This window comes from Nuphar pumila, chromosome 6, assembly GCF_984573655.1.
Source record: "Nuphar pumila chromosome 6, dmNupPumi1.hap1.1, whole genome shotgun sequence".
NCBI lineage: Eukaryota > Viridiplantae > Streptophyta > Magnoliopsida > Nymphaeales > Nymphaeaceae > Nuphar > Nuphar pumila.
Window position 1 is genome coordinate 90300893 of NC_143254.1, and position 15580 is coordinate 90316472.

The following is a 15580-nucleotide window of genomic DNA, read 5'->3' on the forward strand; positions in this document are numbered from 1 at the left end:
CATGTTATAATTACATATTCAGTTTTTTGACTGTCTTAGCACACATATGAGCATGATAGAATCACATATAGAGTTTTTTTATTGCCTTAGAGCACATATGAGCATGCTATAATCATATATAAAGTTTTTTTGCCTGCCTTAGAGCACATATGAGCATGTTATAATCACATATTCAGTTTTTTGACTGCCTAAGAACACATATGAGCATGTTATAATCACATATTCAGTTTTTTGACTACCTTAAAACACATATGAGCATGCACAAATCACATATAGAGTTTTTTTACTGCCTTAGAACATATATCATTTATGATAGAATCACATATAAATTTTTTTGCTTTGCCTGCCTTAGAGCACATATGAGCATGCTATAATCACATATTCAATTTTTTGACTGCCTTAGCACACATACGACCATGATCGAATCACATATATAGTTTTTTGCCTGCCTTAAAGCACATCTGAGCATGGTAGAATCACATATAGAGTTTTTCTAGCTGCCTTAGAACACATATGGACATGTTATAATCACATATTCAATTTTTTGACTGCCTTAGCACACATATGAGCATGATAAAATCACATATATATATATATATATATATATATATATATATATATATATATAACTTTTTGTCTGCCTTAGAGTACATATGAGCATGATAGAATCACATATAGAGTTTTTTTATTACCTTAGATCACACATAAGCACATGATAGAACCACATATAGTGTGTAATTTATTTCATTATATTTTGTTTATCAATACTGACTGTTCTTTTCTTGTGTAGGCTGCTAGCGATAATCAGCGTAGTGGAGCTGAAGGGACAGATAAAGACAATGAACAAGAAGACGCACAAAATCTTGGAGATGATTAGAGAATTGTGTTGAAGAAGTTCTATTTTTTTATGTTTCTTAATTATAATTGTTGAATTGTATATAATTAAACTTGTTAATTTTAAGGTGGAACGATTAATTGTTGTAGATTCTTGTTATATGGATTTTTTTGTGTGGTTTGATTTTTATTTACAGGAAATATAAATTGTACAGAAAATATAATTGTACCGTTCTCGGTATTTAATTTTCAAATATTTTTTTTTTAATTTTTTTTCGTGTTTGCGACGGAACCATCCGTCGCTATTCATATAAATCTAGCGACGGCATAGCGACGGAAGTAAATCTGTCGTCAAGCCGTGGTCGCCGTTTAGTACCGGCGGATTGGCGACAGAATATAGCGCTCGTTAGTCCGTCACAATTAGCGACGGACCTGGCGACGGAATAAATCCGTCGCCAGTTAGCGTCAAAATATTCGCGACGTAAGCATACCGTCGCCTCCTTGTCGCTAATCCGTCGCTAACATGCGTAGCGACGGATTAGCGACGGAATGTGGTCATCGTTAATCTACTGCTTTGTTGTAGTGTATGGATGCTGAATGTTTATCATCATTTATTTTATGCATTCATGTCATTCATCCACATGATTCATACGTGTAGAAGAGAGACTCATTGGTTTCTTCTGTTGGAAACTACCACTCTAATTGATTTCATCTTTGAAAACTCCTCCTCCTCCTTTGCCTCATTTATTTATTTAAAAATCATTTATAAAGAAAAAGCCCTTTAAACCTCATTAGCTATCAATACCAATATATATATAGCAGTAATAATATATCTGACATGTACTTTATGTGTTTTTTTTTTTAAATCCGACCTTATGGCATGTGTTCTTCATGATCGATTCACTATAAATAAACTCTTGGATCATGCATTTTTTATGAAAAAAATGGTTTTGGGGGGCTCAAAAGTTATAAAAAATTGTAGAGCATTGATTCTAGAACCTTGCAAAAAACCTATTCATGCATCAGAATCAAATGATTCAAGATCTTATTCCTATGAAAACAACACTATAGTTTTTTAAAAAAGGCCATTGAGTTCGGGTTGGGTAGATTCTCATCTCTCTCTCTCTCTCTCTCTCTCTCTCTCTCTCTCTCTCTCTCTCTCTCTTTCTCTCTCTCTCTCTCTCTCTCTCTCTTTCTCTCTCTCTCTCTCTCTCTCTCTCTTGAAAGTGTTGTAGGATCGAGGCAACAAGCACTAAGGGGGGGGGGGGGAATAGTACTTTTAAATAACGTCTTTATAATTTTAAAGGATTTTGAAATTCACACAACATTCACACAAATAACACAAGACTTTATCCTGATTCGGTCTTCCTGACCTGCATCCAGTCCCCAAGCAAAACCGGCTTGAGATTTCCACTATCAACCTTGTGTTACCACAAGAATATACAGACCAAATCCAGTCTCACTTTCAGTAACAACCCTACTGAAAGCAAACACCTCCTTTAAACTAAGGAAATGTTTTTCCTTTAAAGAGAAAAAGAAATAAACAACTTATAATCAACCTACGAGCCTTTCTTATGAATGCAAATGGAGTGGAATATGTTTCTATGGTTGTTGAAATACTCAACTCATGAATTCAATATCTCACAAAAGAATTTGAGTGAAAAACTAGAGTGAAAATATCAAGTGAGTGAGAAAATGAATACTTGAATGAATGTGAGTGAAAAGAAAAGAATTTGATCTTTGTAATTCAATAAGATTTTTTTTTAGTGTAGAATTTGCTCTTATTTATAGTTGAAAGATTTCATACGTTGGTAGTACAAAAGGGTGTCAAAACAATCACTTTTGAATACTCAATTCGTTTGAAAAGTGAAAAGACACACCTTTTAAAAGTTTCTAGAAAATGGCTATATTAGTCAACTCGAACATTAGTTAGTCATCTGAAATCAAACATTAGCAGACTGACAGTTATCGTCAGTCGACTATTGTTTTTAACGAAACAGTTTTGAATTCTGAAATTTAAAAAATAGTCGGCTAAAGAAAAAGTTAGCCGACTGATGAAATCATCAGTAGACTGAAAAAACTTTCAGTCGACTCCAACTATTTTTTTTCAGAAATCAAATATTTTGTCTGGTCGACTAAGAGTCGATTAGTCGACTAATCAGAAAGTTGACATTTTGCTTTGAAAATTTGACACAAAAAAGTTGGTCGACTCATAAGTCTATTGGTCAACTGATTAACATAAAAATGTGAGTAAAGAGTTTTCTAATATAATTTTCGTCAAAGGTTCTTTTAGAAAAGTTTTTCAAAAGATTTTTTAGGTGTAATGCAAGTAAGTTATGCACTCTAAGTAAGGTTCTTACAGGAATCTAAGACATTTAAGAAAATTTATATTCGCACACTAGTCTTCAAAGATTATTCATCGAATTCTTCTATTCTTGTTATCTTTCTTCGTTATCTTAGCTGAAATGCAACAGATTCACTTGTTCATCATCAAAATCTTGTACTTGAAGTGTTGTGTACAACTTCATTGTCGTAACAATCTCTTCCTTTTTTATGATGACAAATTAGTCAGAGATAGAGCAATGATACACAAATGGAGATTTTACTCCCCCTATCAATATGTTGTCAAAATATAAGAAGTTAGCAATATCAAAGCATATATAACATATGGTTCTTAAGAAAATTATTTTTCTTATGCAAATTATTTTTCTTCTCCCCATATATCACATATATGGTTTACTCATCATGCATTGTTTATTACTTCTCTTCATTTGTCATAATCAAAAGGAGTAAGTGCAGTCATGGCATAAACAAAATGCAAATTCAAGTTTATAATATTACAACTCCAAAAATGATCAATGTTCAAAAAAAAATATTTGTTGTTTTATCAAATCAATAACAGTAAACAAAGTTTAAGAGAAGCGTTGCTTGATCATCTCCTTGAGGTCAGTGATATCAAACTGAATGGATGAAAGCTTTTGAGTAACTTCCTCACGAAAAGTATGTTGATGTAGCTCCAAAGCTTCTATACGTTGCAATTTTTTATCATGATCTTGACCAATAGAAACTTTCTTTTGTTTGCCTTGAGATGGAGGTGACATAGGAGATGGTCATGGTTCAGAAGATATAGGAGATCCACATGATGAAGGAACTAGATTGGTAAGTTTCATGCGTTTAAAAACAATTTCATCAAAGATATCATTTTGCGAAACATATTTTTCATTAGTCAAAGGCACTTTGAAATATTTGAAAATGTGGGTAAGAAGACATTCATACGAAAGAAAGGGTTTTTGTTTCTACAACGTAGTAAAATATACGTTTGCCCAATTCGCAAAATATTTTCAAATAAGACATAAAGAGCAGTAGAAAGATCTGTTGAAAAGTAATCAAAGGATCTGATTTTAGGGAAGACATTATGGGCAATAATTCATCCGGCAATGCGAGCGCGAGGTTGAAGATTGATATTCTTGAAGGGAGGACAATGAGGTGTAGTGGGAAGAAGAAATTATTCAAAAATATTTTCATCATTAAGTTCAATAGAATTGAATGAAGTTCCCAAAGATGGAATCGAGGATTTGTCCAAGGAGTTTGGAATCAAACTCGATTTCAATGTCTCTAACAAGAGAGAAAATAAAACCGGTATCATGATCGATTTGCAAATTTGTGTAAAACAAATGAATCAAGAACAGATAATAATCATGATCGAAAGATGCATCAAAAAGATGTGAAATCCCTGTAAATAATGCCTCAAGATCATATCATGAATAAGCGTGAAAAAGAACATTTATATTGGATAAGATGGGAAGGACATAAATAGATCCAAATATGTCGTATAGAAGGAGAATTTTAAGAAGGCTAAGAGAGAGTTTGTGACGTCCCTCACCTGCCGGTGTGGATGAAGAAGGAGAACCTTGTGCGGAGGCGGCTTTCTGACGAGGCATGGTTGGAAAAAAATATGAACCTGTCAAAGAGAAGTGGTGCCGCAGTGAGTGGCTTGTCGATGAGGTTAAGACGATGTTGAGGATGGCTTCCAATACTGCAGTGAGGATGTCTGGCAAGAGAATGCAAGTGTTTGATGTTGCAGACGTTATCTGATGTTATAGATGAACATTGGTACAAAGAGGTGATCGTCTGGCGTCACAGACATGAATTGCTGTAGAAACAATCCGGTGCGGCAAGAAAATTCTGGTGAGGAGGAGGAATTCGTCCAGTCAAGAGATTGAGTCTCCTAGGGTTTATGGAAGAGGGAAAGGAACAACAAATAGAAAGGAGACGTTCGGCTTCAGAAGAGGTGTAAACGCGTGAGCATGTTTTTTTTTTAAAGAATAACTTCTCTTTTAAACAAAAACAAGGGGTATCAGGTACCTTCCTTTTAAAAATTTAAAAGCAACCATCAATCGACTAATTGATAGTTGTTAGTCGACTAAAAAGTTCAATTTTGAAGATTTTTCTACAAAAAAACAAAATGTTCTAACACAAATTTATAAATCTAACAATAAGCAAATGCCTGGTTCTCTTCTAATTCTAATAAAATCTTCATTTTTAAGTGGTTTAGTAAATATATCGGCATGTTGTGCATTTGTGGGTATAAAATTTAAAGAAATATTTCCTTTTAACACATGATCTCGTAAGAAATGATGTCTCACTTCAATATGCTTAGTTCTTGAGTGCTGAACAAGATTTTTCGAAAGATTTATAGCACTAGTGTTATCACAATAAATAATTATTGTGGAGTAATTCAAACCAAAATCTCTTAAGGTTTGTTTCATCCATAGCACTTGTGAACATGCTAAACTAACCACTATATATTCCACTTCAGTTGTTGAGAGTGACACTGCATTTTGCTTTTTACTAAATCATGAAACTAAAGAATGTCATAAGAAGTGACAAGTTTCATTAGTACTCTTGCGATCAGACTTGCTTCCAGCAAAATTTGCATCACTATATGAAACTAAATCAAAAGAAGATGATTTTGGGTAAAGCAATCCAAAGTCAGAAGTATCTTTTAAGTATCGAAGAATTTGTTTTACTGCAATTAAGTGAAATTCCTTTGGATTAGCTTGAAATCTAGCACACATACAAGCACTAAACATTATATCAGGTTGATTAACAGTTAAGTATAATAGAGATTCGATCATACCTCTGTAGAGCTTAGTATCTACACTTTTACCGTTCTCATCTTTGTTAAGAGAAGTAGTTGTGCTCATAGAATTTCTTCTTAATTCAGATGAATCCATGCCAAATCTCTTAAGAAGTTTTTTTGTATACTTCGCCTGGTTATTTAAGATTTCTTCTTCATTTTGCTTTATTTGAAGTCCAAGGAAGTAGTTCAATTTGCCCATCAAACTCATTTCAAACTCTTCCTGCATAGCTTTAGCAAAATCATTATAAAAAGAATCATTAGTAGAACCAAATATTATGTCATCAACATAAATTTGCATAATAAGAATATCTAAATCTAGATTTTTAATAAATAAAGTAGAGTCTACCCGACCAATGAAAAAACCAGACTGTTTTAGAAGATTTCGTACTCTTTCATACCACGCTCTTGGTGTTTGTTTAAGTCTGTACAAGGCTCTTTTTAATTTATAGATTTTCTGGATATTTCTGATTTTCAAAGCCTGGAGGTTATTCTATATAATCTTCTTCATTGATGTATCCATTTAATAATGCACTCTTAACATCAATTTGATATAATTTAAAATTCATGTAGCTAGCAAAAGAAAACATCATTCAAATTGATTTCAATCGAGCCACTAGTGCATAGGTTTCATCAAAATCTATGCATTCTTCTTGATTATAGCCTTGTGCTACTAGCCTTGCTTTGTTTCGAATGACTTCATCATTTTCGTCGAGCTTATTTCGGAAGACCCTGCCTTATAGTTTGGACACCACTCTTTATTTCTCCAATAATTTGCTCATGTGGATGATTGAGAACTTCTTTCCAATCTGGTGGAAGCGAAATATTTTCACGAAAAATGCTTTCTATCAATGGTTCTCCTTGAAGTATGACTTCTTCTCATTCGCTTAGAGGTATAACCTGCTCACCATTCTCATCAAATGCAACATGTAAAGATTCTTCAATACAAGAAGTTCTTTTATTAAAAACACGCTAAGATTTGCTTCTAAAAGAATATCCAAAAAATATTGCTTTTTTTTATTTTGAATCAAACTTATCAAGATTATCTTTGATATTTAAAAAGAAACATTTACTACCAAAATTTTTAAAATATGAGATCTTTGGTATACGATCATAATACAATTCAAAACATGTTTTATGTAAGAATGGTCGAATAAGAACACAGTTTAAAACATAACATGTTATATTTATTGCTTCGGCTAAAAAATATTTTAGTAAATTTTTATATTAAAGCATGGTTCTAGCACATTCTTGTAAAGTTCTATTCTTTCTTTCAACAACTATATTTTGAGGAGCCGCTCTAGGAAAAACAAAGTTGTGATATAAATCACAAAACTTTATAAAAAATTCATTTTCAAAGTCACCACCAATATCACTACGAATGGTAATAATAGATGTAAAATTTTCATTTGTATTTCTTCTACAAAGTTTAAAAAATTCAGAAAAAGCATCATTTTTACTTTTTAGAAAAATAACCCAAGTAAATCGTGAAAAATCATCTACTATAACAAAAGCATATTTACTACCATTTAAACTTTGAATTCTAAATAGTCCAAATAGATCTAGATGTAAAAGTTCAAGAAGACGCTTTGTTGAAATTATATCTTTTGTTTTGAAAGAACTCTTGATTTGTTTACCCACTTGGCAAGCATCACATAAGTGATCCTTCTTATATGGTATTCTAGGTAGGCCTCTAACAAGATCATTCTTGGTTAACTTAGAAATTAATTTAAAGTTAACATGTCCAAGTCGTTTGTGCCATAACCATTGAATTTCATTTGAAGTGATAAGACATTTTTCATTAAAAGTGGGCAACTCATCTAGATAAAATTCATATACATTATTCTTTCTTTTACCTTTAAAAATGATCTTTTACAAAAATTATAAATTAAGCATAAATCATGTTAAAAAGAAACGAGAAAACGTTTATCGCATAATTAACTAATGGATAATAAATTATGCATTAAACCATCTACTAAAACAACATTTTTATCAAGAAAAAAACTGGATTATCAATGTTACCAATACCGATTACTTTTTTTTGTTATTGTCACCAAAGGTGACAGTTCCTCCATCCTTATTTTGGAGGGTGAAAAATAACTCTGGCCTTCCAGTCATATGTTTGGAACAACCGCTTTCCAAGATTCATTTGCTTCTTATTTTGTATACCTACAATAAAATTGAAAGACAAAGCACTTGACCCCTTTTTTATTTTGGGTATATGAGGGTTAGTCTTAGGAACCCATATCCATTTAGATTTTGGTTTCCTTTGAGAATAATTTTTCTTTCTATAACAAAATTTAACATTTATAGAATAATCATGTTTAGGCATATAAGCTTTATAAGTACCATGATTAGATGCATTTCTATTATGATTAAAAAACTAAGTTCTTTGAACCAATCATTGAGAATTTTGACTTGGATTCTTTGCCACATAATTTGATCTAGTTTGAGTATCAAAGAAACCATATCCCAATCTGGTTTTATTAACCGAGCATCTTTGAAAACAAATAAGTCTTTCTAGATTTTCTTGGCCATTAGTGAACTTAGTCACAATAAAAAGAAGATCATTTGATTTTTCTTTCAGATTTGATATTTCTTCTTGTAAGACATTGGTTCTAATTCCAATTTTTTTTATCTTAGATGCTTGACAGGAGTTTTCCTTCTTGAAATCTTATATCTCTTGAAGTAACACTTTGTTTTTAGGGTCAATAGTTAAGTTTTCAGTTTTTAACTCTTTGTTTTTAGAACTTAGACTCTTAAATCTAGTATATAAATCATTAAAAGCTTTTAATAAATTATCATACTTCAATTAACTTACCGAGTCTTCTTATAATACAAAGCATATATTGGTGACTTCTTCATTTGATTCTTCATCGGAGGAGGAATCACTTTCATCCCAACTTGCTTGAAACGCCTTTTTCTTCTTGGATTGGTCTTTAGTCTTGATTTTGAAAAGAGGACAAACTTTCTTTATGTGTCTTGCCTTTTTATAGTTAAAGCACTTGACTTCATTAGGATTGGAATAATAAGTTTTCTTTACCTTTAAAATCTTCCCTTTTTGATGAATCGTTTGAATTGTCTAGTGACGAGGGCAATATCTTCATCTTTTTCTAAATCTTCAGAGTCAGAAGTGACCTTGAAAGCAAGAGACTTTTTCTTGGGTTCTTCTTTTTGTTTATCATGAAGTTGGACTTCATATGCCATTAAGTTGCCAACCAAAACTTCAAGAGAAAGGGTGTTTAAATCATTTGCTTCATCTATTGTTGTGGTTTTTCTCTCCCATTTAGGAGTTAAACACCTTAAATTTTTTTTAACTAAATCCACTTGCGAATATTCTTTTTCAAAGAATTTTAGAGTATTAGTAATATCGGTCATTCTTGTTACCATGTCCGATATAAACTCATTTTGCTTCATTTTAAATCATTCAAATTTATGAACTAAAGAAACAATCTTAGATTTCTTTACCTTTGATGTACCTTCATGAGTAACGAGAAAAGTATGCCAAATTTTTTTTGTTGTAGAACATTAAGATATGCGATTGAACTCTACCTTGTCAACGACACAATACAGCACATTCATAGATTTGACATTGAGTGAAGCAGTCTTCTTTGCTTCATTGATCCATAGGCTGAAATCAGTTGATGGTGCTTAGTACTTTTCTGAAACAATTCTCTAAAATTTGAAATCCATAGATTGTAAAAATATTGTTGTTCTTACTTTCCAATAGCCATAATTTATTCCGTCAAAGAGAGGAGGATGGAATGAGGAGCATCATTCTTTGTGTTGAGAAGACAATATCGTTGTCATGCTAGATGATGGTAAAATCATGATATAGCAAACCTTGCTGTAATACCAAATGAAAGTACTGTAGCATCGAGACAACAAGCACTAGAGGGGGGTGAATAGTGCTTTTAAATAACATCTTTGAAATTTTGAAGGATTTTGAAATTCACACAACAATCACACAAAGAACACAATTTTTATCCTAGTTCGGTCTTCCTGACCTACATCCAATCCCCAAGCAAAACTCGTTTGAGATTTTCACTATCAACTTTGTGTCACCACAAGAACATATAGACCAAATCCGATCTCACTTTCAGTAACAACCCTATTGAAAGCAAACACCTCATTTAAACCAAGGAGATATTTTTTATTTTACAAAGAAAAATAAATAAATAACTTATAATCAACTTACGAGCCTTTCTTATGAATGCAAATGGAGTGAAATAGGCTTATATGGTTGTTGAAATATTCAACTCACGAATTCACTATCTCATAAAAGAATTTAAGTAAAAAACTGGAGTGAAAATATAAAGTGAGTGAGAAAATGAATATCTGATTGAATACGAATAAAAAACAAAGAATTCAATCTTTGTAATTCAATAAGATTTTTTTTAGTGTAGACTTCACTCTTATTTATAGTTGAAAGTTTTCATACGTTGGTAGTACGAAAGGGTGTTAAAACAATCACTTTTGAATGGTCAATTTGTTTAAAAAATGAAGATACATACCTTTTAAAAGTTTTTAGAAAATTGTTATATTAGTCGACTAGAACTGTAGTTAGTCGTCTGAAATCAAACATTAGCAAACTGACAGTTATCGTCAGTCGACTACTATTTTTAATGAAACAATTTTGAATTCTGGAATTTGAAAATTAGTCGGCTAAAGAAAAAGTTAGTCGACTGATGAAATCATGAGTAGACTGAAAAAACTTTCAGTCGACTCCTGCTAATTTTTTTCAGAAATCAAACATTCTGTCCAATTGACTAATCAGAAAGTTGATGTTTTGAGTTGGTCGACTGATAAACATGAAAATGTGTGTAAAGAGTTTTCTAAAATAATTTTCGTCAAGGGTTATTTTAGAAAAGTTTTTCAAAAGAATTTTTAGGTGTAATGCAAGTGAAATATGCACTCTAAGTAAGACTCTTATAAGAATCTAAGACATTTAAAAAAATTTACATTTGCACACTAGTCTTCAAAGATTCTTTGTCAAATTATTTAATTCTTATTATCTTTCTTCATTGCCTTAGCTGAAATACAGTTGATTCACTTGTTTATCATCAAAACTTTATACTTGAAGTGTCGTGTACAACTTCATTGTGTAACATCTCTCTCTATATTAAAAGAGGTGGCAATTGTCTACAAATTTTCTAGCCTATTGGGCTTTTGAAAAGCTTTTTCCATGTTTTCTTTAAACAAGACTCTTAATATATGTCCTACATGATTTTATAAGAATCCACTCTTTTCAAATACGGGTAAGCTGATAGTTTTTTATAAGGTTTTAAAAACCGTGATGTAAGATTGACATAAATATTCAAGACTTAAAATATATATTTATTTAAACACATGATCCAAGTATTGTTTCTTAGCAAATTGATTATGTCAAACACATTTGAAGGTCAGATTTGTGAAAAATAACTTGAAGACACGGTTTGCTTGCAATAGGCAGCTAACTTTTAGTATATATATATATATATATATATATATATAGAGAGAGAGAGAGAGAGAGAGAGAGAGAGAGAGAGAGAGAGAGAGATTGTAATCGGCCCAATTTTGGCTAATTCAAATGTTTGACGTAAACATTTAACGATATTTTAAGAGGACTGCACCCAGCACATTCGCGGATTGCTTTTGGTCGATTGGATGCAAATCTGCCGATCCACACACATTTGCGGGTTGAGTTATGGTCCGAATATCCAGGTAATCCTGTTTGTTCCAAATCAAGGACAGTTTATTTCCTAGACAAACATTGTCAAACTTTTAAAAATAAATGCGATATTTAATTGCCATTTATAAATCCGCCAATATATGATGATCGTTTCAAAACATCACTAAATCATCATCCAGTCGAAAATATCACGGTTTTATTGAGATATTTATGTTTATATTATTAAAATATCATTTTCTCACATTACTTGATAATTGTTATTTGTTATATCTTTTTTTATTTTTTCCTGATATTTTACCGATAAAAAGACAGGAAACACACATCTAAAACGCCTTTGATATTTTCGTGGTCGTTAAGTTATCGGTCGGAACGTTTCTCGCAATGCGTGTCATAAACGAGCCAGGGTGAAATCGTAAATATAAAGTCATATAACCCAGTGTAAAATATTTAAAAGGCAAGAAAACGCTTTCCCAGTTCATTCCATGCCTTCACGCCAATGACGGAGACAACCCCAACCTCAGGCACGAACCCCGCTCCCTTCCCGTGAAGGAATCCCCAGAATCCGTTTTCCCGGGAATTCCGATTCCCAACAATGAAGGCCATGGAGTCGCTCCACGATCTGATCGAGGAGGCAAAGCTTCGCGCTCTCTGGTGGGCCGTCTGCGTCCTCTTCGTCTCCTACCTCCTCTCCCGTAAGACCTCTCGCTTTCTCTCTTCTCCCTCTATTTGTGAATTAGGGTTTTTTCGTCTCTTATTTCTTTGCCTTACGAGCCAGTGACGAGCCGATCGATGTGGATGAACGTTCCGATCGCGGTCTTTGCCCTCGTGGCCGCCCGGACTCTGCTGAGGGAGGTCGAATTCCGGTGGAAGGTCCGGCCCGCGCTGAGGAGGGGGTACCTCTCGCACCTGCAGAGGCAGCAGCTCGCCGTGGACGACCCGACCCTCTCGACCTCGCCGGCGGCGGCGATCGGTTGGGTGCGTAAGGTCGGTTCCCCCGTCGTCGAGGCCGCGCTCGATGAGTTCATCGGCAAGGTTTTGAAGGATTTCGTGGTCGATCTGTGGTACTCGTCGATCACGCCCGATAAGGAGGCGCCGGAATTGATCAGGGCCATCGTGAACGACGTCTTCGGAGAGATCGCACAGAGGGTGAGGGACATCAATCTCGTGAATTTGTTGACGAGGTGAGTTTCTTTTTGGTTAATTCTTCGTGGTTTGTTGGTGGTGCGACGCTGTGCTTGTCTTGCATTGATCCTGAGCGAAGCTTCTAGAGCGTCAGATTTGTTTATACGATTATCTGCCCGCTGGCATTGATGTAGAACGAAGTTTTGAACTACACTTGTGGTGCGAACTTTCGTTAAGCAATTGATTCTGAGTAGTTACAAATATTTTCATGTTGTGGGTTCGTTTAGAATGAGTTCTGCGCTGCCCTAGTGATGTGAAACTTCGTTATACTATTGATCTTTGAGTGGTATCTTGATGGGCAATGTACCTTCTTGGTGTCTGCACCAATTTGCGACGAGGCATCGCGATCATTGTTCTTTACTGCTGTTGTTATCATTGTATTGTTCTACCGTTGGACATAAATGCGTTTTTTATGTTTTAGGGATATGGTGAAATTAATAGGGAACCATCTAGATCTTTATAGAAGAAGCCAATCTGTGATCGGCGTGGGACTCATGGCAACACTGTCGTTAGAGGCAAGAGACGAACAGTTGAGGCACCATCTTTTTGCTTCCAAGGAGCTTCATCCGGCATTGATATCACCCGAGTGTGAGTACAAGGTGTGAGTGGGACTGTGGGAGTAATTTAGTAAATGCTGCCATCATGCTTGCTGAGTTTTGGGGTGCATAGTTGATTTCGTGATTGTCTTGACTAATGTAGATTTTCATCAGGTTCTCCAACAAATGATGGGAGGAGTATTAGCTGTGGTCTTGAGACCACGGGAAGCGCAATGCCCACTCGTTCGGTGCTTCAGTAGGGAACTTCTAACCTGTTTGGTCATGCAGCCTCTCATGAACCTTGCTAACCCTGGGTAAGAATGTGCATGGTTGCATGATGGAGATGCATCATTTGCATTCGTTCTTAATGATAGGGACCAGACATGTATTTTCTTGGATGATAGAGAAGAATTCTCACTTGACACTACACTGGCATTATGATATTATGTATTCATGCATTACCACACCTGCCAATCACGAGTCTCTTCTTTTGCATAGCTTCAGTGAAAATACGACACATGATCTTCACTTTTTAGCCTGTGGTCAGCCCTCTGTGGACCTCACTTGCCTGCATATATTCTAGTGTTTTTCTTTTTCTTGGTAAGCTGCATATATATCGAAGATTTAGGCTGGGCTAGCCTGTGCCCAGCCCCCTGTGGCCTCTGTATTGGTCGCTCAGCTGTGGGATGGATGCCCTTCTTTTTTTAGCGTGTCATTTTCTGCAAAAAGATCTAAGAACATGATCAATTCAAATACAGGGATTTCTGTGACCACAAAAATGTCAATACACTTGCTAGTAATTGTTTTGTTTGCACACTCTCTCTCTTATTTATTATTCCTTTTCCTTTTGCTAGTTGTTCATTAGTTGTTTGTAGTGCAACAAATTTTCTATTTATGTCAGGTACATCAATGAGTTAATTGAGTACATTTTTCTTTCGAAAGAAGAAGATGCTGGGAAGCTGTCCCATGTCGCCAGCCATCAAAATGATCATGCTTCTGGGAAGTTAGTTCATTCAAAAGATGAACAAGATTCTGGAGAAATTGCCATTTCTGCTAAGCAGGAGAATAGATCCATATTAGATCCGAGTGGTGCCCGTGAAGAAACATTGTCTAATATGGTGAGTCGTGTCAACATGCTCACCTCTCAAGAAGCATCAATGCATCTGCCACCACGGTCTGCTGATTGGGCTAGAGGATTGGAAGCTGCAAGGGGTAGAAGAACTGAAATTCTTGCTCCCGAAAATCTAGAAAACCTCTGGACAAAGGGAAGAAATTACAGAACTAAATTTGATACCCATGGAAAGTTGGGACCTAAAGAAGTGAAGTCGCCAAGTAAAGCTGCTGGAATCAGTGGTTATAATGGCCATGGACATGAAAAGGGTCTAGGGAAGGAAATGGTAAGCAATATACCTAAAAAATCAATAGGATTTGGTAAGTGTTTATCATGTGATGCGTGTGGATATCACCAAAAATTTCCCTTAGCGAATCTAACAGGGATATCTCTTACAAAGTGAGCAATCCATCTTATTGAACAGGGGGGAAAATGTTCTGTGGATGTGAAAAGTGGCAAACCTCAACTTAAGCGTGCAAGAAGCAGTTCATCTATTACGAAGAATGATATGAGCATTTATGAAACATCTACCTCTGAACTTGGTGATTCTATGACTTCTAACGAGTTCAATTATATGGATTTGAGGAAGCCTCGAGAAGATTCAGATTCAAGAAATGTCTCTGAATTGATATTGTATAAGGATCAATCATCATATGTTCCCAAGATCAAATGTCGGGTGAGGATTTATGTATCCCTTTTTCTTAACAAATCTTAAAAAGTTTAAACCATTTTTTATCTTATGATGTTCTTGTCAAAGAATTCCAGCTATGCTTATGTGGTGCACATAGACATTGACACAGAAATTCATAAATGGTCTCGATCAGCTGAAAAAGAAACCCGACTAGTCCAAACCAAAATCACATTTATTGGAGCCCCTATGGAAATGGAGATTTGAGTCTGGTTCGCAGTGCTACCATTAATCTTTGGAAAACAATTTCATAATATCTAAAAACATGTTTATTGTTTCATCAAAGTTCGAGACAAGATCTTACAACAAATATTTAAATAAGCTGAATACATAAATGCATCTCTCTCTCTCTCTCTTTATCTATATATATACATACATATATATATATATTGATGGTCTAAAAATTTCATAAATATTA

The 15580-nt window shown here is 34.4% G+C and overlaps 1 protein-coding gene across 3 annotated transcripts in view; it reads left to right on the top strand.

Moving 5' to 3' along the window:
* Window positions 1-12128: 12128 nt before the first annotated feature.
* Window positions 12129-15580, top strand: part of LOC149835114 (uncharacterized) — a 49799-nt gene continuing 46347 nt past the window's right edge. For all 3 annotated transcript variants that reach the window (XR_016432818.1, XM_090011698.1, XM_090011700.1), the window contains exons 1-6: window positions 12129-12337; window positions 12421-12826; window positions 13249-13426; window positions 13538-13677; window positions 14265-14760; window positions 14899-15150. Coding sequence is in view for 2 of the 3 variants with exons in the window: in XM_090011698.1 (XP_089867824.1) it covers window positions 12238-12337; window positions 12421-12826; window positions 13249-13426; window positions 13538-13677; window positions 14265-14760; window positions 14899-15150 (1572 nt within the window). In the remaining variant the exon portion in view is untranslated. The remainder of the gene's footprint in view (window positions 12338-12420; window positions 12827-13248; window positions 13427-13537; window positions 13678-14264; window positions 14761-14898; window positions 15151-15580) is intronic.